We start from the raw sequence: 27485 nt of genomic DNA, 5'->3' as shown, positions 1-27485 counted from the left end.
TGTAAGTACTATTTTATGATTCCGCGATACCTTTCGCAGTGTCATCTGTCATGTGTTCCCGGCTTCATTTCCTTTACTATCTGTCGATAAGAGAGATCAAAGAAAGAACTGAAACCAAACTTATATGGCAGCAGGCTGGCAGACTTCATCTACTTTACCAGTCAAAGGTGAGGATAGTGTTTTAGATATGAGGACAAAGAATAGACTAGAACAGTGACTGAAATTCTCCAACATCTCAGTCTCCTAACCCCCCCGCGCTAACAGGAAGGTCTCGATCGGAATTTTGTACTAACGCTCGCTTGGGGTCGCGGAGGGGAGAAAGATTTTTGGAGTCTCTACATCTAGTCTATTCTACTCCTTGTGTAGAAATGCCAAAGGGTTTGTAATTGATAGTCATTTCATGGCGATATTTTCAACAACTGTTAATATTCTCCTCTTTCGTAAACTTGACAATATACAAAACAAATTTGAGAGTGATTTCTGTAGATCAAACTTTTTGTTTTTTCGATTTGAAATTCACTATCCTCGTCTAATCCATTGAAAGCGAGTGGCCGCCATTATATCGTGCATTGGTTAAAAAATTTGTTTCTCTCGCGCTATCTCAACAAGTGTGAAAATATAAGTGACTCAAAACTCGTGCAATTACATAATAATGATAAGCTGTACTGTAAAACCAGGTGGCCGTAATTATTGAGACAATACCTAACATTTAAGTCTAAAGAAAAATGAAGTGATATACTCCAATACTGACTATGAAAACACCAAAACAAGTGAGTAAATAACTTGTAAAAAAATCAATTTTTCAGCATGACGCTAATTATTTTGTAATAATTAACAAATGCAATAATAGTGACAATTTTTACCTGAAAACAATCGCATTAATCCAATGACAAGTGTTCCAAAAGCTTGAACTTTTTCAATTATTTCTTTATGAAAAACGAAGCGTGATAATTCTAGATAATGATTTTTTTTTCAAAATATTATTTTGAATGCCGATGAAAATTGTCCGCATTATTTAGCAAAATTTTCACATTTCATTCAATTGATAAATTCCATATATGTGATTAGTCGGGTTTATAGTATAGATATGTTGTATTTAAAACTTTAAAAACTTTTTATTTCAGAATAAACTAAGAAGACGTGTGTCATCTCACAAAAAATGGCGAAATTATGGTCATACTTTGTATTTCTTGTCTGGCTATCCTACTTGATGGCCAGTGGTCTGTTTCTCTTCCTCGACGGTTTCTTCCTAACCCGCGTCTCACGCCCAGAAAAAAACACTTGCACCCACTGTCCCTCATGCACTCCTGAGTCTCTCCTAGAAAACCTTACATCCCTTCCAGACATTTGCCTGCCCCCCAAGGGCAGAGTCGTCCTCCTTGTGATCGACGCACTAAAATACGAATTTCTCAAGTGGACAGACAATCCTCCGGATATTAATTTCCATCGAAACAAAGTTCCAATCGTTCACAAACTCCTAACAGAGGAGCCCAACAATGCCAGACTGTTCAGGAGCATCGCGGATCCACCAACAACGACCATGCAGAGAATTAAGGGTTTAATGACAGGAACCCTCCCGACCTTCATCGACATCAGTTCGAACTTCGCATCCGAAGAGATCGATGAGGATAATCTCATTGAACAGAATAGGATAAATGGTGTTGTCTTCATGGGCGATGATACTTGGACTGGACTATTCCCAGACAAATTCATCAGACAATTTCCTTCTCCTTCATTCAATGTTTTGGATTTAGATACAGTGGATCGTGATGTGAAAAATCGGATTTTCTTCGAACTCCAGAGAAACGATTGGTCTTTATTGGTGGCACATACCCTAGGTGTCGATCATTGTGGACACAAACACGGACAGAATCATCCTGAGATGATTAGAAAGCTCAACGAGACAAATGAACTTATCAGCGAAATTATTGAGGTTCTCGATAATGAGACAGTTCTGTTTGTGGTTGGTGATCATGGAATGACGGAATCTGGAGATCACGGTGGGGATTCACCTGGTGAGGTGGAAACAGCCATGTTTGTTTATTCCAAACGACATCTCCAGAATATAACTCAATTGGAAAAGGGCTTTAGAACTGTCAATCAGGTGGACCTTGTACCAACTTTTTCGACTATTCTGGGAACGCCTATTCCTTTTTCTAACATTGGAGTTGTTATCCTGGATGCTTTACCAGAATATAATAATAAAATACTGTCAACGTATCCTTGGTATGCAATGCATGCGATGTGGAGGAATGTTGTTCAGACAAAGAGGTACGTTTATTATTCCTCAAAATTCCTTCAATTATAATAAGTGTTATCATTATGCTAACATTATGAAAGTAAAAGGGCCCATTAATTTGAAGCCTCGATAGTTACATACAATTGAACAGGTGTAAATTGACAAGACTGTTTGCTTCGCAACAGGTATATCGAAGCTTACTCCTCTGACACATTTCTATTCACCGAGGAGAAGTTACAAACACTTGATAAACGTTACAAAGTCCTCCAAGAGCATCTACGAAACATGACAGATGCCACGAGTCCTCACGCCTTCTTAGAAATCTCCACCGATTACTTCAAATACCTTCGTGACTCTTGTTTGGAAATCTGGGTGCAGTTTGATGGGAAACTGATGTCGCAGGGTCTCGTTCTCTCCTTTTGCATCCTCTTTTTTATGTACTTGATCCTAACTGGAATCCCTGAAGCCAGAATGCTGAAGATCCTAGATTCATCATTCCTTCAAATCTCTCTTATTGGAAACCTTGCAGGATTACTCATAGTCTACACCCTTTATTCCATGAGAATTGTACAAGAATTCAAGAATACAAACTTATTCGTTTCCGGAGTAATTTCCCTCTCTTTTCTAGTAATTCTCGTGATTCAGAATTGGGATGCAATATCAGACACGTGGTATAATAATTCCAAGCGCAACAAGTATAACTACTTCCTGAGAGTAATTTTGGGACTTACAACAGGTGGATTGTTCTCCAACAGTTACATTATTCACGAGGACAAGGTTCTCTCGTTTCTCTTGATTACCCTCATCTGGATACTTGTTAACATAATCAATGACGAGCCCGAGAATTCTGAGAAAAAGAATAAAAAGTCAAAGCCATATCAGCAGAAGATCTTCTTCATCATCTTAGGTTTTTTAATTTCAGTATCAATCAGGATTTCCAGTTACTTCTGGCGATGCAGGGAGGAGCAACTGGGCAACTCCTGCACAACTATTATCCTGGGAAAGGTTGGATCCATCACATCTAACAATTTCGAGAGAATTCTCTTAATTTTTACACTTATTGGATTGGCATTGTACATTACAATCGTGAGAATGTGGTTAACCAACTGTGGAAACTTATCTGGGTTCTCTCCAAGCACGACTTTGGCGAGGTATTGCCATCCGCTCATGGTGGTTTGCATGGGAAGTTATTGGGCTCTTCAGAGGTTACCAAAGGATCCTAGGATCAAGTTTGTCTTTGCCTGGCAAACCAATGGTTTCGCTCTTGTTGTCTACAGTTGTGCTATCATTGCAATCGCTGTAATATTTGTCAAACCACTTCAGGTATTCCTTCTACCCAGGACTCCAAACAGTCTCAATGTTTATCATGGCGAGAACATTGTTCCCAAGTTATTTGATAAAGTTAAAAAACTTTTTTATAAAACCCAACGAGACTGGCAGGATGATACTCCTATAGTTTATGGGCTTGGTACAGTATACAGTGCTGCTTTCATATCTCTCGGGGTTTTCGGAAGCTTGGTTTATGCATTGTTGCTTGGAAACGTTCTAGCTCCAAGTGTCTTATTGCTGGTTGTTACGGCGAGTGCAGTATTGGGAATTACTGCGGTGGAGAGATTTAGGAATGCAAATGATATTAGTAAGTATTAATTTATATATTTCTTTATTTAACAAAATTCATTTTAAAAAATCAAGTCAATAGTTTTAACTTTTTACATAACTTTAAGGAACAGAATTCATCAATTCTGTTCAGCTATTGAAAACAACGAAAATATAATAAAAAGGAGTAGGTTTATAATCTACTGAAGAGTGGTATGATCTTTCATTACAGATGAACTCATGCAAGTGTCCGATACATCCATTTTCTGCTGGTTTCTCATTGCTGAGTATTTCTTTTATGGAACGGGGCATCAACCGACATTTCCGACTATTTATTGGGATGCTGCATTTATTGGAACTGGAGGACATTACTATGGAAATATCGTTCCTGCTGTTTTAATAGGTAATTTCATTTTTTATGTAAATCATAGAGAGAGAGAGAGAAAAAATACCGAAACCAGAAATATGTTTTTGAGAATGATTTTTTTTCTAATGGTAAATACTAAGCTTTTATATCAGAACCTGTCAGGCAGTTGGCGCCTCAAGTCGTTTGATTATAGATGCCATTTTTTTCAATGATTCTCTTCCAACTTTATATTTATTATTTATTTTTCAATATTTTGTCATGTATTTCTGTTTCAGGAATCAATACATTTGGCTCGCATTTAATTATGGGCCTCATTTTTCCCCTCTTGATTATCTCGCCGTTCACAATTTTCGTGATGCTTCCAAGCCTAGCAAAAGTGAAATTCCGCCTTGACGAGGATATGAAAAGAGGAGAATTAATTCTCTTTGACAAAGACAGTGCATTTCAGACTGCTCTATTCAACACAGCATCAAAATACATTCTCTTTCATGGGTTTCGAGTGTTTGCTTGTATGTTTGCAGCGACAATTCACTGTCGTCACCTCATGGTCTGGAAAATCTTCGCACCAAAGTTGATTTTCGAGGGTTTGAGTTTTCTTGTAACTCTCGGGAGTATTCTCACCTCATTTTTCTTAGTTATAAGGATTGATAATCAAGTAGAGAAACTCATCACTAGAGTAGCCAAAGCCAGATGATGAGTTTAGTGTAAAAAATTCTAACGTGAATTTTAGATGGTATAAGTGAAAGATTGTGACTTCTCAGACAAGTCACCAATGTCATTTTCTACAAAGCTCTGTAATAATCCTAACAGAAAATCTTATCCATATTGTATAATATTTCAATGTGTTTTTTTTACAAGTATGCTCAATTATTGTATTTTTAAATAAAGCCTAAACTTGTAATTCGTGGAAGACAGATAGTAACATTTCAACTCTACTTCTTACCTATTTTAGAATATACTGACAAGATATTTCGTCACAACTTTTTCCATCGTGAAGACATTTATAATAAGAAAGCACGCTCTGTAAAATTTTATTAATTCCAGAATTTAACAATTGATCGGATAAGATTTCGACATCGAGTTTGATAGATTTTTCTATGTTGTTTTTTGTCGCAATTATTCCATCACCTACTTTATACGCTATCCACAAGGAGTGAAGATTTTCCATAATTTTTCAACATTTTAACAATTTTATAAGATCCCCAAGTCGTTGTCTATGAGCACACAAACGCTATCCTGCGTGCAATGCATTGCAACTTATATTGACACTCGCAACGCACTTGATGCAGGATTACGTCGGTATGCTATTGTTAACACGAACATTCCAATTGTTGGATTGATAATGGAAAAAAAAGCAGATGATGAAAACTAAAAAAAATTGACTTGAAATTTTCACGATTTTTATTATCGATTATAACTGACGAATTTTACAGTTTTTATTATTTAATCTAATTCAAAAATGACTCTTTACTTTACTAGTTGACGATTTATCCATGTCTATCATCTACATTGTAATGCTTCAGTTAATGATGGTTGTGGTGATATCTATGTCCATTGTTTTCATTTTTGAAAACCTCTGCCCAATCGGCCCACTGCTTACTCCACTCCCCGTTATCATTCTGTCGAGATTGCCACAACATATGAAAGAAGAATATTAATTTGATAGAAAAATCTAGCACTTTCTCCAACAGATTCAAAGGAACTCTATTTATTTTGAATTTTCTAAGAGTTAAAGGTTTTTTATACGTTTATGGAAATTTTTTAGTATCATTCCTTTAACTTGTGCAATTTTTTTTTCATCAGTGAGGGGGATTTGGTTGACTACGAAAATTCATTTTTGTATTGAAGTGGTGGAATACCCAGAAAAAATGTCGGAATGTTAGAAAGACCGTAATTTGTTAATAAAGATCTTGATCAACATTGCATACGTGAGTGATCGGTATGAAAAAATTGAGTGACAATTTTGGGAAAAGGACGGAGTGGTATGAGGATTATTGTTCAAAATTGATTGTTAGTAAGGCTAATGGTATCAATTCAATACAAATAGAATCTTAAAAATTTTTTCAATAATCACAAGACTAACATTTTCGTACGCCGAAGGACCTGCAGGAGGCATTTGTATCTGAAATCAGATTGCCAATCTCAAGTCACCATTAAAGCAAGGGGAAAATTAATTTACCCACAACATGTAGTCAATATATTTTAAAAAAGAAATTTTTAATTTCCTTCCGAATGGAATTTTGAGGACGTCTTTCTATTTTTGAGTGCATCCAATAACTTATTATTCCAAATATTTGCAAACAGTGGAAATTTCGAACGTGACAAGAATAGAATGTTCTCCCATTCAGAAGCAAAATTAACATTATAATTTTCGAGTTGAAAATAGAAAATTAAAATAAACTATAAGAAAAATAACTCACAAAAAGTTTGACACCACCCCCCTGGTGTCCGGGAACAGACCCTCCACCAGCCTCAACAGTCTCAACAGCTCCAGGAGGCATACTCTGGTAGCCCTGATGCATGGTCATTTTGACTCCCCTTTTCTCGTGTTTACTTTGGTCATCCCGATCATTGTAATAGTAATCTTCATCCTCAGCGTTTCTCTTGACGCTACTGGTGGCAGAGTAGCTCCCAGGATAAGCCCCCCAGAGGCCTGGATAAGGCGGAACAACTGGTATAATCGGCGCCTTTTCCAGATTATCTAATTTATCCTTAATGGCATCTAGAAGTGTTGTGTTGAAAGTCATGACAGCGCCCGAAGAAGATGGACTGGCTGCTGCAGCGGGTGGAGACTCAGTAACTGAAGTGGATTTGATTGTTTCATCTATGGCTTGAGTTATATTCTTCTGCATTGCCGTTAACATATCAAAGAGCTGAAAATTGAAAAATAGAAACCCACAGTAGTAAGTAATTCACACATTCACACACAGTACTGTATAAATGTATAAAGAAAATATATAAATAAATGAATAAATTAATTTAAAACCTGGCTGAGCATTATCATTTTGTGCTTGAAAGGGAGCGCTGGGTCGACTGCTGGTGGAGCAAACAAGGCGGCCCACGGAGATAAGGGTTTGCCAGGTTTGGTGGCTTTCGTAGGTTTGCTGAGCTTGCTGAAAGGAGCAACAGTAGCTAGTTGTTGCGTTACGATCATGTCGTTGAGGGTATTCAACATATCAGTCTTGATGGTGCCAAGCTCTCCCATTATCGAATCAACAATTGCGTCTTTAGCTGTCTCAAGATCGTTCACAGACCTTGCGATCACAGTCTTTGGTATCATCGACTCGTCTGTAGATCCTGACGATGAGAGCAGAGTTTTGTTGAGCTTAAGGCTGTCAAAGAGTTTCTCCAAAAATTGAGACACCTTGTCAGTGTACTCGGTCGAACCTGGGATGATGGAGTTGGGGAGCCAGAAGTCCCCTGGAACGATGGTGCTCGTGAGGTCTGGCATGTCAGTGATTGTGTGGACTGTGGCTGGAATTGCTGACTCTGTTGGGACAGCGAATGGTAACCAAAAGTTGGGGGGAACGATTGTACTCTTGGGGGCTGTAGGGTCCGTTACAGTTCCTGGGGGGGCTGGAGTGCTGGTGGCTAGGCTATTGAAGAGGGTACTCAGGAAGGCAGTTTTTTTGCTCACGTAGATACTAGGATCAATCAGGGGAACTGCGCTGAAGGGGCCGAATGGACCCAACATTCCTGAAATGTAATGCTATTGGCTAATTGGTTCATTGGTTTATATACTTGTAGTCTACAATTAGCTCGGGCAAAGAGTTCATTATTAATAATGTCAAAATCTCCAGCAAAAATAATAGATACCTGGAAGGTACTGTTTTGGAACTTCTGAAATGTCTGTCTCCGATTCTTCGGGAATCGAAGTGAGTCCTGGGTATGGAGGTGGTGGGCTAAGATTCTTCGGTGTATCTGGAGCAACTCCAACAATAGCACGTTTTCTTCGAGATGATGAGGTTTGTGTGGAGTCATCAAAGCTATCCATTGCGTTGAATCCAGTCAATGGGCCGAAATTTGGGTTAAATTTGGGTGAGAATGAGGTAAATTTTGAAGGGAACGGACTGAAAGCAGTTATCGGGGAAGCTAATTTGTCACCATAAATGCCGCGTTTAACTTCACTGGTGGCTATGTTCTTTATTCCTTGGACGTCTGTGGCGTCGTTAGTGGCATAGAGGAAGGGCTGAGCGGGATTCAGGGCCATTCCTCCTGTGATCGGGTATTGTACTGGTCCAAGGCCTCCAAATAGATTTGCCAGCATGTCGGTTTTTTTTGTCATCATCGCTTGAGGATCAATAAATTTTGGAAAGAAAGGAGATACTTTGGGGACATAGGGCACGGTGATTGTGCTCATTCCTGGGGCCATGGCTGGTCCCAGCGATCTACCGTAAGCTAGAAACATTTTTTTCTTTCAAAATTACAAACATCTTCTTTTTCACTTTCTACTCAGTATTATGAAATATTATCGATTATTAGTGCAATAAATTTACCTGTTTTTCCATCTGTAAATGAAGCCGGTGCAAATGGTGATGCTTTTGCAGGCCAGGATGATACTAAACGCAAAATAACATGGAGAATATATTCATAATGTATTGTTGAGTCTCTTTTGAATTTATTATTCTCAGGAGTGAGTGGTAAATTGGTAAATTAAATGTGAGCCTAACCATGGCAAGGGTCAAATGGCAGATGCTAATAGCAAAATTTTGTTTATTTTGAATAGATGAAAAAACGTTGGGTTATCTATTAAGATATAATAGCATTGAATTACCTTCTACCCCGGCCTTTGAAGCCCATGAGGGGGGAATCCCCTTCATCGGTGGGGGTTTAGCGGCTACCACCGCCACAAAGGCGAGCAGTCCTAGGCCAATTCGTTGACGAACCATTTTGTCACTCTCCACTGATCTATTGCCATCAAACTTCTCACCTTTTATACCCCATTTTTTTTCGTTCAATCCAGCTCCCCTCCCTCCATCCCTCGAGATGATTTGTATGAGATTATGATACGTATCGTCTACTCTCACTAAAACAATTTCAGTTCATTAACATAATCCAATACATTTCTATATCATTAACCACAAACACTTGAAGATTAAGTGTCGTATTTATTTCAATATTTTAAAGCCGCGAAATTGCATATTGACGATCTCTCTCGTATTATCAAATGATCCAGCCATTGTTCTCATCAATAACGAAATGAAAAATAATTCATGAGCCTTGATTTTTTTTATGGTGAAACATATATTCATTTTATACAAGATTACAAATACTATGACCAGTGAGTATTCTGAAACGAGTTAAAAGAAAAATTAAAAACAAAAAAGCTATCATTTTTTTTTACTTCTTTCATATTCTATCGTCAGATGTTCTCATTGTCAAGTTCTTTACCTTATGGAATAAAAAAAAGACAAACGTGTTAGTCATCACTGTCAATAGTCATGGAAAACACAACGAACCGTGAGTAAACGACTGTTTCTCCAAAATATCAATAGAATAATTATTTCAAACAATACATAATAGCATATGAGCAAAGATTGACTCATGTCAGTGAGGATCTAATAACCGAAAATGAGCCCTTCATGTGATCGATTAATAATGACTAATAACTAAAGGGGATGAATTGGGATTAAAAAACATTCTCCTACTCATATAATTCCATGTTAGTAATAGGAAAATAGAGGGGATAAATAATGCTCATATGAGTTATTATTAATTATAAAAATGATCAGATTGAAAATCAATCAATTGATGATTATTATTATCATTATTTTTCTACCATGAGATAAAAACTTTTTACAAAAGCAAATTAATTAATAATTATAAAATATTGTTGAAATAATCTATTAAATGGTACATAATTGGAGGGATTGATTAATAATATTAATAATATTTAATTGAAAAGAAAATTTTCTTCCCATAACGAGTGCAAAAGTTATGGTATAAATGTTATTAAATTGATTAATTAAATTACTACAAGGATGTTCAAATTACATAATTTTATTCGTAGTATATAACAACTTTTTTAATAAATTCTTTTGGTCGGTGTAGACGATAAAATTGATAAAATACAAGAGGACCTACAAGTGTTTGCTTCTTTGTGGTCATCCTTGCGAGCCAGATATGAAGGGACAAACATTACGAAAACAATTGCTAGTCTTCTCCAAATGTACCGACCAGAGGACGGTATTCAAGAATATGAAAGACTTTTGAAAACTGTATTCGTATTGCTGGAAGATTTTGATATGAATGGCTTGAGACTCCTGGTGTCCATGGTACCTCCTCCAAAAGATGTATCTCAAGACGTTGTCAAAGATATATTTTTCAAGGCTACTGGATTTTCTAAACATGAAGCCCCAATGTTTTACCAAAAGTAAAACAAAAAAACCATTTTCCTAATCTTCTCGCTGATGTTATGTTTGTTGACCACTTGTTTACGGAAACGATTGAAAGATGCCGTATCCCCAAAACACATAAAAATTATAGAATTTTTTCAACAGAAGAATCAGCACAGAAAAACTAAGAGAACTGTCCCATTTAAGAAATACACTTTTATATTATTTTCATGGAATTTTAATGAAAAAGCACTGCAAGTTCTTATTGATAACAGCCTCTTTTCTCAGCAAAATCATTTTTTAACACGAATTTTTTCAAAGGCCATTATTTTATTTTTTATTTCCATTATTCCAGAGAGTCTTTAACCCCAGGTGTTATAAATTCAACTAATAACAGAGGAAAAAACAAGAGTGAAACTGCGTCGATAAAAATTTGTGGAGACACAGCGATGTCTAATGGTCATCAAATACCTCTGGTATGTTCCAAATAAAATACTAATAATGTTAATCATATATTATGATATTTTACAATTGTTTCATCACACGTAGAATCAAAAGCATTGAATTCCCTACAGCAATGTTCTTCACAAGACAATGATTTAATCATCAAGCAGAGTAATGAAAAGTTGAATTATTACTCCTTAAACAATGGACAGTTGATCATGGATTCTGAAAATTTACCACAAGCTGTTAAAATAAACTGGATGCCTCCTTCTTTGATGGTACACAATGGCAAATCTACATTATCCAATTGTTACGGAGATTTTTCCATTAAGACTGGACGGGAGAAGAAATTTTCGAGAATTCCATTAGCTAATCTTGGGCTTATGATGCCTTGCAATTTCAATAATATACAGAGTTATTATCCATACCAGGTACTGAACTATAATATCTATCACCAGAGTATAAAACAAATTGGGAAATGCCTTTTATCTTCGACGCACAAACGATCATACGTTGATAGCAAATACACTTATAGTTGTGTTATTGTTTCTAGTTGTCATATCCTAAATATATCATTCATCCACGTTTTCTTAAAATGTAATTGCTCCATTCTTCATATTTTTTAAAATAAAACTGGATGCATTTGAGTCACCGATATGGAATTAAAAAATATCTTTGAGCAATCTAGTTCTATTCCGACGTTTCCAATATGTTTTCAACTTAATGTAACATCATCTACATTTGCAATGTCATTTTTATTTGTCTAAAACAAGTCTATTTCAATAGAATATTTCTTTCAAAAATTAGTCATTTAAGAAAGAAAAATATGATATTAAAAAGGGAAAAATATGAAATCGTTACATATTTATTTTCAGTTGATGTCAACTAATAAAGTCAGTTATCTATATGAGAAAAATGATACATCATGTACCTCGACATCTTGCCAAAGCCCCCGAATCTTTGAAAAAAATTCATCGTCCATAAAAAGTGAATGCAAAGGATCACAAACGAAAGCTAATTCCGTAAATAATGCAATCTGCTGGCACGATAATTTAATAATCGGCAAGAACCTGGAAAGTAGCATCGAACGATTTTTAACTAGGGTTAAAAATAATACAGATTTCAACACTAAGAGGATCAATCCGACTTTGAAAAGATCTGGAGTCTCGTCGAACGAGAGAAAAGAATTCTTTCATGTTGGAAGCAATAATTATTCTCCCTGGAATGATGCAAATCATTGGGGGAAAAATTATTACATGAAAAAATCTGACACGGCAGTCCATCGGAGGCAATATTACGATTCACTTTTCAATTTTCAACGTACAAAAGGTAATCACTCATGTATGACAAAATTATAGAGAAAATTTGAAAAGTCATATTAGTTATCTGACCGAACTGCAATGTTTGCATTCAAAAGGAAACATTAAAATTGATCATATTCTTACTTTTAATAAAATAGAAGAGCATTTATGATTTAGAGCATAAATTACTTGTAAATAACAATCGTGATTTTGACAGAAATATAGAATTTTTAACAGTGATTTTTAGTATGCAAAAGTAATAAAACATTTTATTAACGAAAAATAGCCAAAATCATAATATTTATTTATTTTTTGTTTTGAATCACCAACTACTATTTAAAACATTTCCGTCTCTCTTAACAGCTGCGATTACTCCATTAACTCCTATGGCATCAACAAGTTCATACGATTCTCCCTATTATGACTACCTACAGCAACAGCAGTCGATCTATCAGCACCAGCAGCGTTTAATTATGGGCCAACAATATGCACAGAGATTAGCACAATCCGAGTTCTTAGCTTTTCGTAATCCCTATGGTCTATCCAACGATTGGATGTCCCAATGTACAACATCCAGGCAATCACAAGAGGTAAATGGCGAAATTCGTTAAATTTTTATTCATTTAAAATTTCAAAGAAATAAATCCACTGGAATAAACAGAATAGAAATATTACAACTTATTGATTATTTTTACATTGGATCCAATGGCATAAGATGAAATTTAATATTTGGCAAATTTAGTAGACTATTCTATGGAAACTTCTATTAATTTGTGGCCAACACGACTTATGAAAAGTATACTCGATTATTTGGAATGAAAGTTTTTTAATGGGCTAAGACTGCTGCAACATTCAACGCAAATGCTATAGAATTGTATATTATCTCTGCGTTTGAGAAACAAAAATTCTTTTCCAGGTGTCTAGTATAGGCTCTACTGCTCATTATTACAGGACAGATTACCCCTCAGATTGTAAAAAAAAGCAGTTAGAATAACAACCCTACCCTCGAAAGTCTATGGGGATATTGGAAAAATAATTGTTTGTAACACTTGAAGTGAAAGTAAAAAAAAAATCAAGAGAAAAATGAGAGGGAACTGAAATGAATTTCGAATTCTCAATGTCGGGTCATTTTCATGTCATCTGTAATTGATCCTCCCATTTCACAAAAAAGGTACCTGCATTCATTCTCCAGTGTACATAAATATATTAATATGATTAATATTAACTTAATAATTCGAATGGATTTCATTATAGTTTTTTTTCTTAATATTTTTCTTCTACTGAATTGGGTACATTTTATTCACTGAGACGGACTCGAATTATCGAATGAAATTCATATCAATAATTACTCATCATGTAATCAATGCTCATTCGTTCCTTCAATGTACAATGATTTATTACAGATTATAATCAGATTGTCGCAATGTCTTAGTACCTTCTTGGCTTTTTTCAGTTCGTATTCATTTATTTATTTATTTATTCATAAAATTGGCGAGTAAACCGTGCGCGTAGATTTTCTTGGATTTATTCTCCTATCTAGAAAATTAATCAATCCAGATATTTAAATTCTTAAATTGTAAAAATGATCATAATTCTTTCTTCTTACTTTTTTTCTATTTTTTATACAAGTTCTGATCGTTGTTAACCTAAAATGTTCGAAATTTCTATATCACTTCCTGAAGCTAGTGTAAAAGGTAAATAAATCAATTATGAAAAAAAAATTATTCGTGGAAACTTTGGTAATTATAATTTGTATTCGATTTTCATGGTCATGAGTGTTTTCGACTTGTTTATTTAAAATCATTCTATTCATATAATTTATTGAATTGGCAGTGAATCATTATTTTAAGAAAAATTTTTATGTTAAAACTCGCCACCAAATGATATGAAGATTTAATTTCTTGCTTTATGATGACTTTTTATTCATAATCAATTGCGGATTGGTAAAATGAGATAAATCAATGTGTAATTTCAGATTTAATTTCTTATCGTTGGTGATAAAAATCAATATAAGTTAAATCTTCACGCAACCAATGAATCTTATTTCATCATTCCATCTGTAAAACCATCGTTTTACAAAAAAAATCAATTTTTTCAAATTCACGGGCGTGAAATAATTCAATGGAAAAAACCGCCGTTTATTTGAATAAAATCTAAAAAAACTGGGTTTATTTAGCCCAATTTTATCCTCTATCTATTCAATAACCATATCAGGAACAAATTATTTCGTTTAATATATATAACACAAAATGAATACGCACAATATTTCAGATCAATTTTCTTAATTATTACATTTAAGACTCAATGGGTGTAATTCAATATTAAACCCACTGATTATTAAAAAGACCACAAACACCCAACTATTCATTTAAACAGAACAACAAATTCATTACAGAGCCGAGATGAAAATCATATCCATCAAACATACCTTACATACGAATGAAACAAAATGACTATACTAAACATAAATACTAAACATACATGAACCATAAAATCGATTTCACATTCGATGGAATCAAGCCCTGGAATGTTCATACGATATGTTATTGAATAAAAAAAATTAATCGGTGGTGAAGCTATTCACCCTTTCCAGATATTAGATATGGCAAAATTTTTAATATTAATTTTCGCCCTTTCCTTTTTTAGCAGTTATACTGATTTTTTATGACATGAGTATTATTTATTTTACCAGGTTGACATCTTCGGTCAATTCACTCGGTCGTCAATTTTTGTAGACTTATATTGAAAATAATATGATAATAAATTAATATAATGATAGATGATTATAACAAGAGTTATAAAAATGAAAAATGTAAAGGAAATATTGCGAATTTGTTAGCAAAAATATATGAGAGCCATTCACTTCATTGTAATTCGTAAATAATTGAATTACCTTCAACTTCACTATTCACTCAATATCTATTAATCACTGCCGATTACCTGTGAATGCGTTGAGGGCAGTCTCTCATAAAAAATTGTCAATCTCAGGCTCGAAATCTGTTCCTCGAAATCCGAAAAATTAACTCCCCTTATCACCGTACTTCACCACCAAAACTAATACTGGTTAATCATCTATTCACTGACGAAATCAATTTTTCCTCTTAATAATATTACATCACTCATGAAACTCACAATAAAACACATACACACAATAAGAATAATAACAATACCATTCGTATAATAACCAGGACACGTACGAAAAAAATTCATTTCGAATGTGGAAATAATTTGATAGGAGTAATGAACCGAATGCAAGTTTTTCGACATAATTTATTTTGTTGAAATATTTTCCTATAAAAATCGTTGGATCTAAATTTTCACATTTTCTATAAAATTTTGTTCAATGGGGGGGGGGACAAAGACAACGTTGTTATGTAGTTTTTACAGAAAATGGTTCATTGAAATAAGTTGTATAGAAATATAAAAAACTATTGATGTCTTTTATTGAGAAGCATTAGAGGTGAAAAAACAAAAATCTTACCGGCAATATTTATGCATTTATTTTTTCACTTCCGAGGTCTCTCCAAGTAAATACCAAAAGAGTTGACTGTTCCGTTAACTGATGAATTTTTTTCGTGCGTAAATTAAACGAAACAAAGCCACGTCTAAAAAGAAAAAAAAAAGTTGATAAACACGTAGACGGCAGCACAATTTACAAGGCATTGATATACTTTGTACAATATGTCATTGGATTAATTTCTTCTCAAATGATTCATAACATGCTTAATTCGCTGGAAGGATTCAAAATTCAAGGGAATGGATAAGGATCAACAGTTTTGCTGGAGCACGGTTGAACATCATCAGGCGGTTGTCGCCACTGACTCGACCACATAGCAACTTCAATGGCCTTGGCAGCATCAACACGTTCAGCCTCAGTAGCTCCTTGCATTTCCCACTCTTTGACAGTGGCTGCTAAACAGCTTTGGAAATCGCTGTTAGTGCTAGTCCTAGATGTTTTGACAGTCGGTCCTTTACCAGCATTGGTTCGTCGTGGTTGTGGTCTCTCTATTTGTTTGAGGGGCAGCTTTTGTGGCACTCGTCTCCCCGTCGCTGGCTCCACTCTCTTGCCAGCAACACCATTCCCACTGGAACCACTTCCATCTCGTCTTCTTCGTCGTCTCTTTTTCTCGAGATCACTCTCGTCTCTCTGCATTGTCTGAAGCTCTTCATCCTCCTGCGGGAGAAAGGCGTCTCTTGCTGATGCCCAGTGGTCCTTTCTCGATTTGTATTTATCGCAGTTACCGTTCCCTTTACTCGTTGTGTTAGATTCACTATCAACACTTTTCTTGTTTTTTTGATTTTTCACTACCCAGCCTGAGCCAGGCTTTGGACTTTTATCTTTCAGGGTTATCTGTAAATTTATCATTTGGATTTTGGTTATTTTTCACAGATAAATATACAATATAGTTAACGTAAAATTATTTCTTAATAGATTGGTTCCAAGGAGTTGAATTCAAGTTACCCCGGATGATGTAGAATCTACTGGCTTATAAAGTTGATTCTGTGAATGATCATGAGCTTGTGATTTGCAATTCACACCAGTTCTTCCATGTATCCAAGAGAGTAAAAATGCGAAAAGTGCACAGAATACAGCTATACCAGCGGCCACAGTGAGTTGTGAACGAGTACGACGTGGTACCCATCCTGTACCATGATACTCCCATATTGAAAGCCCTAGCAAGCCACTGCTAGCTGTATAGGATACTCCGATACCAGTGAATACCCAAAAATTCTGTGGAAATGATAATTTATTCATTAACAAAATATGGTATTTGTTGTGAAAAAACAACGTCTAGGATTATGAAGTTGAGTTGAAATATCTTCACAGTAAAGTATACTTACCACTTTATCCCAATTGAGAGGAAACATATAAACAACGTGTGTAATATCGAGGAAGAGAAGTAGAATTGTGACTAGGAGACAAAATACAGTGATAAATATCATGAATCTTAAGCGTTCGACGAGTGGCAGCATGAAGAGATTGACACTTGCTGTGCCAGAACTGCATAATGTGGCTAAACATGCTGCCGATGTTATCTGAAAAATGAGAAATCAATAATAAATTAATATTAACCATTGATCTTTTGGATGTCAATGTAATCTTATTTTCAATGTTTGCGCGCATTTTCCAGCAGATAGTTGTACGTTAAAAAAATATACAGATATTTCCAATAATATATTGTTAATTGTAGAAATGTTCTGCCGGCGTGGTTTGTCGTACACATAAAACTATATCGGTTAATTAATGCCTTGAAATGTTGAATATTTTTCAGGAAAAACTCACGAGCAAGAGAATTCTGACAACACCAATGGTAGTTTTAAGATGACCCTGTATGTCACAGACAAGGACCAAGTGGCTGGCACGAGGCCATGGCAGTGCATTTCCGGAAGAGCCATGCCGATGATTACCGTGTCCATAAGGACCATGGTAATTCTCATGCGAGTCCCACGAGTGGACAGTTGAGTGTACTCCTGGTGAATCCAGCTCTGACGAGTGGGAGCTTATAGCTCCCCCAGTTCGACTCCCTGCTATTATCAAAATACAAACATTAATTAAATTTTATAATGATTTATATTGTACAGCAATGCCAGCTCACGTAGAAACATATAAGCTCGAACTGAAGAAAGCTCTTCATTCGAATGCATACGAAAAAAAACAGTACGAAACTAATTCACCGTGCCAGATAATTTTTTTCGAGTTTCGAGTTTCCCTGTTCTGAGGTATAATATTATTACAAATAGTACCAATTTCGAAGTCCTGTATATCCTCGGGTCTTGAATACGCCGTTGGCGGTGGCTCCAGATCCCTTATTTCTTCCAACAACAATACTTCAATTTCGTCTGCAGCGTACAAATCCGAGACGGAGCGAAGATGATGCCGAGATTCGCTCATCACTCGGGGGTTGAATGTGTGAAATTAATATTCCCCCTCCCCCCACCCCCACCCGACAGAGCTTATGACGGGTCCACCCAATGATTTTGCAGTTGAAAATCCTCGGGACTAGACCTGTCACAAACCAATCTCTTTCCACTTGACATTAAAACCCATTTCAAATTTTATCAAATCCAATTTTTCGATAATTCATTGTATTCTGGCAACAGCTTCTGTAAAATATTTGAAAAATCATATTTTCTCTATCATCAGTAGAATTTATCATTACATAAACAAACAAGTGACGATAAAAAAGACATTGAAATTCAGAGATTGAAATTAGTGGCTTTGTTTTACAAAAAGACAACGTTAACTCATGCAGGAATAATAAATACCAAATGTTTTTGTGGATTGTTTATAAAAACATGCAATACTTTAAATTATCAATTGTCAGTCGAATTATTCACAATTTGACATACTTGCCCGTCTCATATTAAATACGTCAACAATGATGAGAAACTACTGGCTACGAACATTTATTTATAATGGTTTAATTACCCAGATAAATTGTGAGCATTCAAGTATAATTTATCACATCTTTTTTTGTTTAAGTATATTGTCCTCGTGAGCCTATGAACCTTTGGAGTGTCGCCATTACCGCTCTTCAATCAACTTATAAACCCCCTTTTTTCACATTGTCCCGTGAGAATGGAAAAGTTTCGAGAGATGCGCATCGGCTAGAGGGATGTTTTTGAGGGTTGAGGGGTGGCATGGCAGGGACCAACTGGTTTATCTGCTGGCTCATGGGGCTAAAGTTGATTGGTCAATCGCTGGAATTGAAGGAGAAAGTCAAGAGCTGCAGTAATGAAAAGGCTAGATCGCCCAATGCGCCAACCAATGAGTGAGTTTGTTCCCTTGAATTTTCTCCTCTCTACCAGCGCAATGTACTTAGAACCAAAGAGGATAGACTAAAGTAGAGGCTCAGTTCTGGGGGTTTCACTTCTTGACTGGACGCCAGCAGTATCGGAGTACCTCATTCCAGAAGAAGGAGGGCCCCACATGCAAATTCTGGAGTATCTAGCGGTATCTCTCATGCCTATAGGGTATTTGTAAGTAGTGACCTCTGTGTAAAAGATACATTTTTCCAGCTACAAACGATTCTCTATAGGATATATATGGAGTGAAACATTGAAAAATAATCGATCTTTACCAAAGCTGTCAGCCCAATTCATGTTGAATTTTTAACTATTTGTTTAACAATAAATGAGATACTCACGAAGCATTTTGAACTAGTGCAAATAATAGAATTAGTTCACTTTGTGAAAAGCAATTACTTGCCAGTTATCTACATACGAATTCCTTATTGGCTGCTCCCTACAATTGAATAAGAAATTTATCACCCCATTTTTTGCAAGAGAAAAACTAATTAATTCAATTTCACTAGAATTAATTCTCATTGATATTTCGCCAAGGAAAAAAATCTTACATAACCAGTAGAGGTTATTATTGTAATTATCTACCTACTGTCGATGTCGGTTATTAAAAATTGCAGCTATGGTGTTTTCTCTTCAATTCAGTAAGCTGTAAGCTCCATACCGATTCTCTTTCTCTGTGCTTGTGTCGCTTCTTTAGTAGAAAAGTGGTTCGCGAATGAATATTGTATGTTATTAAAAAGATTTACCTACTGAAGCATGTTGTATAAGCACCGTCGATAATAATACAACAATTGGGAAACTGATAAACTCATGGAATATCTCCTCGCTGTAAGTTCTGTCGAAACTGAAAGGATGGGTCGAAAGAATCCTCAACAAAATGATTGGGCCAAGAGCATTGTTACTATTGTCAGCCAATATCCAATTATTTATGATAAACGGCATAGTGATTACAAAAATCGAAGCAAGAAGATGGCTATTTGGAGGGACATATCTTATTATATTGCCAGAGAAATGCAGATTACCATGACAGGTTAGTTCATTCAATGGAATTTACTGAATTCTGCTAGTGAGTTTATTTTCTGAAAAACCTTTTACAAAATTTTTAAACGAACTTAATGTTCAGGAGAATGGCTCGCGCTAACAATGACGAAATTAACAAAATTATTTTTAAAAATCCATTTATTTGAAAATAAATGAAATTCTGCAATCGGATTGAAAAGGAAGTAAAAATAAAATACATTGTCATTTGAGTAGCAAGCGAACTCGAGAAACGCTGGCTAGGTTGGAAATCCACGTTCATATCAGAGCACAGGAGGCTTCATACATTTCCCATAGACACTAATGTGAAAAAATGGTATTTATTCAACGCAATGATGTTTATGGAACCATATATATCCCATCATCGGTAATGTTGATTTTTCATTTCGGTTTGCTCCCTCGGAAGGAAAGTGAATTCACAGTTTTCCGTATTTCCCTTCACTCCAGAAAGACTTTGAAGATGGAAGAGTCATTTCAAACTGAAGACACTAAACCCAAGACTGAATATTCGTTGCATTTGAGGAAACCAATGTCGTCAAGAATAACGAGATCTTCCACTGGACAGTACCTTGATTCATTGGTAAGAGTAGAAAGTAGTAAAGTAGAAAACACTATGACCATTCTTTTTCCAGTAAAATGTTTTAAGTTTTTTTCATTTTATGATTTTATGAGTGCAGCTTTGAAGCTCTGAATTTGGTTTTTCAGATCGAATCATGGGAAAAATTGTAATAAATCTGAGTAAAAATTATAAAGTTTACAAGTTTTTTGTGCATAATATTTTTTTTAATAATTAAGAATAATTAAATTATTAAGTCATTTTATCAATGAAAGAATGGTACAATACTTTATTAACATATTGCATTTCGATCCGCGAACTGATTGATAATTGTAGAATTTTCGTCACAGGAGCCCTGTTATTTATCTCAGAATGGAGTGGAGAAATCCGACCTCGCTGACGCAAGCAATACACTTGCCATATCTCAGGTTGTCGGAAACTACAGCGATCATGGATTGAAACTTCTCGCAGAACCCGGTCAACCAAGTAAATATTCAAGTGACTCACGTATTTCCTTAATGCGACAAAATTCATTGATTATGAGCGGACGTCTTATCTAGAATATTCCCAGGCATATTAAATATATATTTACTAATCACTAGGAGTCGAAACACTTGATCAAATTGACCGTAAACCCGTATGCCCTGACTCCTCTGGATTAACGACAAGATCGTCACGAGCGGATACCTTCCATGAACAAGGAAAGGATAGATGCAAGTGCATCATAGAAGAGAGGCTTGAACTTGTCCCCCTCGAGCGTAGAACGATGTGTCTCATCGAGATATTCCAAGTGATTCACAAGTACGAAAGCCTTTTGTAATAAAATTTTTTCAATAGTAAATTGAAGTTCAGGGAAAATTCTTTTTAAATATTCCAACGTCATAGTACGTCTCATGTATGAGAATTATCGCAATTATTTTGTCTTTTATGGTAGAATTAAATGTAAACTCGATTTTGAGAATTTGAAACATTTCAGAAAATGAAAAACCCATATTCTTAGTAAAATACACAAGTTATAAAAATAAACAAAAAAGTAAACGATTAATGTTAATTCTTATTAATTTTATTAATATTTTGAATGCTGTCAATAATATTAATTTATAATATTATCTTTTATGTTTAATAATTTTAATATTTAGATGAGTTTTTATATCTCTCAAAAGCTAAAAATTATTTTTGTTTCAACTACTTGTAGATCATGGTAATTTTAATTGAAAATTAAAATTTTATTCTACGAAAACAGTGATGAGTCAAGATGATATTACTTGTATGTAAAGTAGTTTTCAACAATACAAAAATTAATTTTTCTTACAAAAAATTGAGGATTTTTTAAAAAGGTAATATATCAAATTCTAACTTGTAATTAAAATGGGCTAGGAGTTGGTGTAATACAAAAAGATGAATGGAATTGACTGACATAGAAGTAACACTATGCATAAAGTTTTTATTTGGATTAAACAACTACGTTGTGTATTATGCAAATATCCGGGGCATGAGAAATTTAACGATCAACTTTCAGAATTTATTTTTGCCAGGTAATTTATACCAATATCAAATTGATTATAAACAAATTTAGTATACAATAGTATGTAAAAAATCATAGATGTTTCTAACTTTATCACTTTCATCAGTCAAGTAGAGACGCAGTCGTAGAATTCGTAAATGTATGCTTCAATTTTGCAATATTTATTGTGAGCGGATTCGTCTAAAAAAATCCACACGAATGGAGTTGAATAAAATATGAAAAGTATAGTAGTTCACATCAACTAAGAATTGGTATATAACAAATAGAGATTAAAAAAAAATATTTCTATCGAACATCTTATTAAAAAATAACGGATAGAATTAAAGTTCCATAGGATGTTTTTTTGAATGCCCTTGGCTTTTTTCTCTCATTTTTTTTCTATATATTTAAATACATTAAAAAATCCACTGATCTCGATCTGTGATATTTAGTGTCTCGACTCAAAAAAGGAAAAATTAATTAAAAACAGAAATACTTTCCGAGCGAGTTTCCTCCCTGCCAAGAGGTGAAAAAGGCTCACCAGTGTTCATCCAACTCCATCGAGCTGTTACACTGACCGCTATTCTGAATTTTTCTTTATTTAATCCCATTGTCAGCCATTTTGTATAAGCCTCTGCAATGGTTTTTTTCGTTATTTTCGTGCCATACAGATTCATAAACATGAGATTCGGAGCATGTCTTATTAGATTTATTATTCCGGGATCTGAAATACTATTACAGCGACTGCTGTTCAATTCTCTTAAATTATACAAATGCATTAACGATTTATCAGTAATTGCCCTTGTGCCTTGGATGGATAAGCACTCAAGATTTTTCAATTTTTCGAGATCTAATGCACTGGAATCTGTGATGGACTCCGTATCTAAAAAATAAAACAATAAACAATGACATTTAACAACAATTAATAAGAATAAGGAATTTCAAATATTTTGAACCACACCAAAACAGTCATTATTTCTATGAGAATCATCTGGTCTAAAAATATATTAAAATAATGAAAAACAAAATTGTTGAATAGAAATCCAAAACAATTGTCAAGAAAATTAGCCCGACTGTTCTCAATTTTTTTTCCATGTGGCGCCTCGCAATAATACTAAACTAAAAGATAAATTTAGATATTCATAAATGAATTCATTTAGCCTAAACTACATGATAATGTTACTACTCACAACTTATATCGAGGTGCTTGATCTTTCGGCAGTTTTCAATAAATTTTCGCAACCATTCGTTGTCAATGATGCTATGTGTTAGTTGGAGGGCTTCTAAATTGGCTAGTTTTGTTATTAACAGCAAACTTTCAGCATCCATTTTACAATAAAATAGAGACAGATGGGTCAAAGACTTTTGGTTCATCACTATTGACTTCAAAACATTACTGCTTGACGAGACACTTTTCAGTGATAAATATTTGAGTTTCATGAACCTCTCGAAATTCTGCGAACCAATAGTAATAAAAAGATATTCAATTTTAATTGAGAAAATATCGAAGCAAGCTATAAAGAAAAAATGCATTACCAAGTCCAATTTACGAAGAAGATACTTTTTACTGGAACGCGATGTTCTGCACTCTATATTACCACCGTCTATAGTCAATTTGCTCAGGTTGGAACAGATATTAACTGCTGTTGACAAAATTATAGGGTCGCATGGTGTCGCTATTTTTAATTCTCTCAGGAAGTGTCCACAGCGTTTGATAATCTTTTTCATTAGATTTGGGTTCTTCTGCACTTCGTGAATTGTTTTTGAGTCCATGCTGCCGTTAGAGAACCGGAGGAAGGGAAGATGTTTCAAATCATGCCAAGACGTTTTCGCTATTCTCTTCCAACGTTTGCAAACTACAATCAAATAATCATTATTGTTTACTGGAATAATAGTCACAAAATTTCATTTTTTTACAGGACCTATTCGTCAAAAATAAATCACATCGAATGCAAAAATTGAATCAAAAAATTAAATTCATGAGATTTCTAATGGAAACCTTTGCAATTTTTACATTATTAAAACTTAAAGGAGCATGGAAAAAGTTTGTTAAATCAGCAATTAATAAAATGGATTTGTTTATTTACTATAATAACATTTTTAAAATTAATACGGGAATTCAATTTTAATCGACGTTGCTGAATTGGGGCCAATGACATTTAAATAAATTAGATCGATTCATTACTGAACATAAAAAAAAAATTGGCTGTAAATGACTTGAATTATTAAAAAAACAGAAGTAGACGGGAACGTTTAAAGTACTTAAAGTACGACTTCCATTTAAAATAAAAAAACGCGGGAAATGTAAACACTCGTCTCAACCGAATGATTACCATTGAAAAATATAAATTCAAGGACTTGAAAAATCTTACGAATTTTAATAACTAAAATTAATATGGTAGAAGAAAATTCTACACGTAAACATTTCACCAAAATTTTCAGAGTTTCATACTATATTTCATAACTTTTCATACGTAATTGACCTTCAACTCGTACCTTTCTCAATTTCAACTCTCTGATAAATAGGCAATCGCCGAAAAATTTCTCTCAAACAATCGTCAGGTAGATCATTAATCATATGAACCCTCCTCAAGCCCTCCCCCACAGCCCCCTCTGCCAGCCTGTCTCTCATCCCCCTAAAAAAATCACTTGCTCATGCGCTATCACGTATTTCTCCCGAGAAAGTCACCGAACTTATAAATTTAAATAGCGCTCGGACTCTCGGACTATGCTAATTACATTTTTTTAAATGAATCATGCCTTTGCAGAGTTCATCCGAATCACAATTCCATCGTCAAACAAAATAAACCGAGCACTAAAATTTATTTATATTCACACACTTGGGACTCGGTAATTTCCAGCGAGTGACTGATACGTTCTGTGTATCGAGTGTTCGATTTTTTTCACCGATAAATTAAATGCAGTACGAATGTTGTTTTTCTTTTGTGAATGTTCGTGGAGAAAGGAAGGGGAATTGCCACATAACAAGTAGGAGGTAGTGTTTACCTTGAAGAAAAGGTCAGTTACTCGCCGAACCACTGACGACTTTTCAATGGACCATTATTATCATTATGTCTCCATGATCGCTCTCATTGAATTTCACCCGCCTTTTAGGATGTCGTTAATGTAGAACTCCATCACTCCGTTATCGACGCGAGACAAAGCATTGCTGATGGAAATATATAAATAATATAAATTTTTGGTTTACCAGAAATATAAAGTGAATGGTAATTGTTGAAATACAATATACCATTAAGCCGTGCGAAGCAGTGTTCCGACAGACTAATCATAGAGTCCAAGAGGTTGTGATTTGATGACACAGAATGAATAAATTTGCATCTGGAATTTTCATCACTCTGAGAGGTTATCATGGTAAAGGACGAGGCAGACGTCGAGAGAATAGATTCAGGAAGACAAATCCGGCGGTGACTGAGCAGCAACTTTATCCTGATGTTGATGAGTATGACCAGCCAAATGAGCATGACTTTGACGATGTGGAGAAAGATGAGGCTAATTTCATGGCGGCCAATCGAGCATACACGGAACACATGAGGTAAATAGAACAGGCCAAGTTTCGTAATGTTCTATTTTAAAGGAAATTCCATTCGATACCGTCCTCTCATCTATTATCACTGGATACTCGAAATATTTGCTTAATTCAAGTTTTCATTAAGATTTTTTTTTTTTAACTGATGACAAAGGGTTTGTCATTACTAGTTTTTTGGAAATTTACTAATGTTATTGAACTATAGAACATTCAGGAAGAAATCCATGTGTCTATTCTAATCTATTTTTACATTTAATTTAATATTTTTTCATTCTTCTTTTCCCAGAGAGAAATATCATGAGAAGGAAAAAGTAAAAGTCCAAATAATTGCGAGAAAATACTTCAAACCCGATGACCCAAACTTCATCACGTGGACTGAAAAAATGCAAATTAAATCACTCTATGCTAAAGATCCCGTAGAGTGGTCGCCGGAAAGGCTCAGTGAATCCTTTCCAGCACTTCCGGATACCATCCGCAGAATTCTTCGTGCAAATTGGCAGCCAAAGAACGCTCAAACTGTCGTCAACTACGACACAAAGGTCATCGAAAACTGGAACAAATTCAAATCGGGAAATATAGCTGTCAGTTCGAAACTCGAGGCACATCTCCAGCAATTCAAGGGTCGGAAAATCGAAGTTGCAGATTTGGAAACAATTGCTGAGAAATTCGTGCGGCCAAAGCCAGTATTCCCCGAGCCCAAAGCCACATTATTCAAATCCATCGTTCAAGATTTCATCCAACCCCTGACAACGACAAAGGACATTCCCAAAATTTCTGATGGAAATGAAAATCGAAAGCTCGACTTTTCGAAACTCAACGTTAGGAAAAGTAGAATGAATTTTGATACATTTGTAAAAACAACTGTTGAAAAAATTGATAGTACTGATAATTTGAGTTTGGAGGTTCAGTTACTGGTGGGCGAGTATAAGAAGAAAAAAGACGAGGAGACTTTGGAAATCTCTGATATCGCAGGGGCAGAGGTTGAAGGAATAACAGTCAACAATAGAAACGAACGGACCCCCTTTGAAGTTAAAGAAGATGAAAAAATCACAATGCAGGGGAGAAATATTTTTAGTGAGGGAGAATTATTGGGTGAATTATTTAACAAAAGAAATAGAAAGATACTAGAGGGCAGAAAGGAACAAAAGAAGGATGGAAAAATGGTAATGGTGAATAATAGTTTTCAAAGAATATCGAGTATGACAGCAAAATTCACTACAGATGGAGCAGACAAAGAAAAAAATGTCGAAATGAGAGAAGAAAACCGTCCGGAATCTCGACTAGACCTGAAGACTGAAGAATCTAAAGGGGTGGAAGAGATAAAACGGGATAAAATTATCCATATCGATGTACCCAAACTGAATTTAGAACAGGATAGCTTAGCGACTGGAATCATCGAGTGGAAGAAGAAGGAAGTCAGTGGTCTGGAGGATTATCCCCAATTCATTAAAATCCCGAAGCACAAGACAATGAAGCAGATAACTTTCAAGGTGCAGGATTGTTATTATGATTGTGATGGTGAATTTTTGTACAGAGTTCCTGGTTTGAAGCCGGTGTAGAATTTTCTTTTTTTTTATAAAAATGTACGTAACTTAATAGCAATCTCATTTTATTGAATTTTCCTCTTATTGAAATAAAGAATATACATGGGGGCGATTATTCTAACTTATCATCAGAATACTACAATTTCCATCACTTTGTTTATACAATCCATTTGAAAAGCAACAACAGTTGACCAATATATGTAATCA

General features: G+C 35.0%; 7 protein-coding genes across 18 annotated transcripts; 4 read left to right on the top strand and 3 right to left on the bottom strand.

Annotated features, from left to right (window-relative positions):
* Positions 1 to 252: 252 nt before the first annotated feature.
* LOC135163022 (GPI ethanolamine phosphate transferase 3) lies at positions 253 to 5821 on the top strand. 3 transcript variants are annotated; one of them, XM_064122142.1, is made up of 6 exons: positions 253 to 378; positions 678 to 770; positions 1125 to 2271; positions 2425 to 3875; positions 4068 to 4238; positions 4478 to 5821. In XM_064122142.1, exons 3-6 carry the CDS (start codon positions 1160 to 1162, stop codon positions 4894 to 4896), a joined length of 3153 nt encoding a protein of 1050 aa, XP_063978212.1. In that variant the 5' UTR covers positions 253 to 378; positions 678 to 770; positions 1125 to 1159; the 3' UTR covers positions 4897 to 5821. The 3 variants fall into 3 exon arrangements, with proteins under 3 accessions (XP_063978212.1, XP_063978222.1, XP_063978204.1); XM_064122152.1 differs by having other exon boundaries at positions 264 to 770; positions 2425 to 3707; positions 3789 to 3875; XM_064122134.1 differs by having other exon boundaries at positions 265 to 770.
* On the bottom strand, positions 5581 to 9133 carry LOC135163035 (uncharacterized). Of its 3 annotated transcripts, XM_064122180.1 has the most exons (8): positions 8977 to 9133; positions 8699 to 8761; positions 8019 to 8600; positions 7590 to 7898; positions 7189 to 7499; positions 6623 to 7075; positions 6286 to 6324; positions 5581 to 5821 (listed from the first exon to the last, which is right to left on the bottom strand). In XM_064122180.1, the coding sequence occupies exons 1-8, from the start codon at positions 9089 to 9091 to the stop codon at positions 5726 to 5728; spliced, it is 1968 nt and encodes a 655-aa protein (XP_063978250.1). In that variant the 5' UTR covers positions 9092 to 9133; the 3' UTR covers positions 5581 to 5725. The 3 variants fall into 3 exon arrangements, with proteins under 3 accessions (XP_063978250.1, XP_063978233.1, XP_063978241.1); XM_064122163.1 differs by having other exon boundaries at positions 7189 to 7898; XM_064122171.1 differs by lacking the exon at positions 6286 to 6324 and having other exon boundaries at positions 7189 to 7898.
* A 199-nt stretch (positions 9134 to 9332) lies between these two features.
* On the top strand, positions 9333 to 16904 carry LOC135163094 (uncharacterized). Of its 3 annotated transcripts, none has more exons than XM_064122286.1 (8): positions 9333 to 9483; positions 9569 to 9662; positions 10254 to 10575; positions 10893 to 11013; positions 11113 to 11412; positions 11857 to 12310; positions 12646 to 12872; positions 16715 to 16904. In XM_064122286.1, exons 2-8 carry the CDS (start codon positions 9644 to 9646, stop codon positions 16751 to 16753), a joined length of 1482 nt encoding a protein of 493 aa, XP_063978356.1. In that variant the 5' UTR covers positions 9333 to 9483; positions 9569 to 9643; the 3' UTR covers positions 16754 to 16904. The 3 variants fall into 3 exon arrangements, with proteins under 3 accessions (XP_063978356.1, XP_063978346.1, XP_063978365.1); XM_064122276.1 differs by lacking the exon at positions 16715 to 16904 and adding an exon at positions 13199 to 13297; XM_064122295.1 differs by lacking the exons at positions 10254 to 10575; positions 16715 to 16904 and adding an exon at positions 13199 to 13297.
* On the bottom strand, positions 15535 to 19212 carry LOC135163120 (uncharacterized). 4 transcript variants are annotated; one of them, XM_064122336.1, is made up of 6 exons: positions 18634 to 19212; positions 18028 to 18387; positions 17567 to 17811; positions 17125 to 17319; positions 16745 to 17014; positions 15535 to 16633 (listed from the first exon to the last, which is right to left on the bottom strand). In XM_064122336.1, the coding sequence occupies exons 2-6, from the start codon at positions 18173 to 18175 to the stop codon at positions 16031 to 16033; spliced, it is 1461 nt and encodes a 486-aa protein (XP_063978406.1). In that variant the 5' UTR covers positions 18176 to 18387; positions 18634 to 19212; the 3' UTR covers positions 15535 to 16030. The 4 variants fall into 4 exon arrangements, with proteins under 4 accessions (XP_063978406.1, XP_063978396.1, XP_063978422.1 ...); XM_064122326.1 differs by having other exon boundaries at positions 18713 to 19212; XM_064122352.1 differs by having other exon boundaries at positions 17567 to 17808; positions 18713 to 19212.
* Positions 19213 to 19698: 486 nt separating this feature from the next.
* LOC135163192 (uncharacterized) lies at positions 19699 to 21728 on the top strand. The gene is made up of 5 exons (XM_064122456.1): positions 19699 to 20119; positions 20344 to 20494; positions 20575 to 20707; positions 21034 to 21169; positions 21286 to 21728. The coding sequence occupies exons 1-5, from the start codon at positions 19900 to 19902 to the stop codon at positions 21501 to 21503; spliced, it is 858 nt and encodes a 285-aa protein (XP_063978526.1). The 5' UTR covers positions 19699 to 19899; the 3' UTR covers positions 21504 to 21728.
* Positions 21729 to 21774: 46 nt separating this feature from the next.
* Positions 21775 to 25331, bottom strand: LOC135163169 (uncharacterized). Of its 2 annotated transcripts, none has more exons than XM_064122432.1 (4): positions 25194 to 25331; positions 23724 to 24043; positions 23378 to 23642; positions 21775 to 23070 (listed from the first exon to the last, which is right to left on the bottom strand). In XM_064122432.1, the coding sequence occupies exons 2-4, from the start codon at positions 23958 to 23960 to the stop codon at positions 22664 to 22666; spliced, it is 909 nt and encodes a 302-aa protein (XP_063978502.1). In that variant the 5' UTR covers positions 23961 to 24043; positions 25194 to 25331; the 3' UTR covers positions 21775 to 22663. The 2 variants fall into 2 exon arrangements, with proteins under 2 accessions (XP_063978502.1, XP_063978494.1); XM_064122424.1 differs by lacking the exon at positions 25194 to 25331 and adding an exon at positions 24684 to 25059.
* Positions 25332 to 25510: 179 nt separating this feature from the next.
* Positions 25511 to 27403, top strand: LOC135163107 (uncharacterized). 2 transcript variants are annotated; one of them, XM_064122313.1, is made up of 3 exons: positions 25511 to 25740; positions 26021 to 26897; positions 26956 to 27132. In XM_064122313.1, the coding sequence occupies exons 1-3, from the start codon at positions 25511 to 25513 to the stop codon at positions 26986 to 26988; spliced, it is 1140 nt and encodes a 379-aa protein (XP_063978383.1). In that variant the 3' UTR covers positions 26989 to 27132. The 2 variants fall into 2 exon arrangements, with proteins under 2 accessions (XP_063978383.1, XP_063978377.1); XM_064122307.1 differs by having other exon boundaries at positions 26021 to 27403.
* The last annotated feature ends 82 nt before the right edge of the window (positions 27404 to 27485 follow it).

The sequence above is a fragment of the Diachasmimorpha longicaudata genome, chromosome 1 (genome assembly GCF_034640455.1).
Source record: "Diachasmimorpha longicaudata isolate KC_UGA_2023 chromosome 1, iyDiaLong2, whole genome shotgun sequence".
Lineage (NCBI taxonomy): Eukaryota > Metazoa > Arthropoda > Insecta > Hymenoptera > Braconidae > Diachasmimorpha > Diachasmimorpha longicaudata.
Note: the sequence above shows the minus strand (reverse complement) of the source record. Positions and strands in the feature narration are given on the sequence as shown.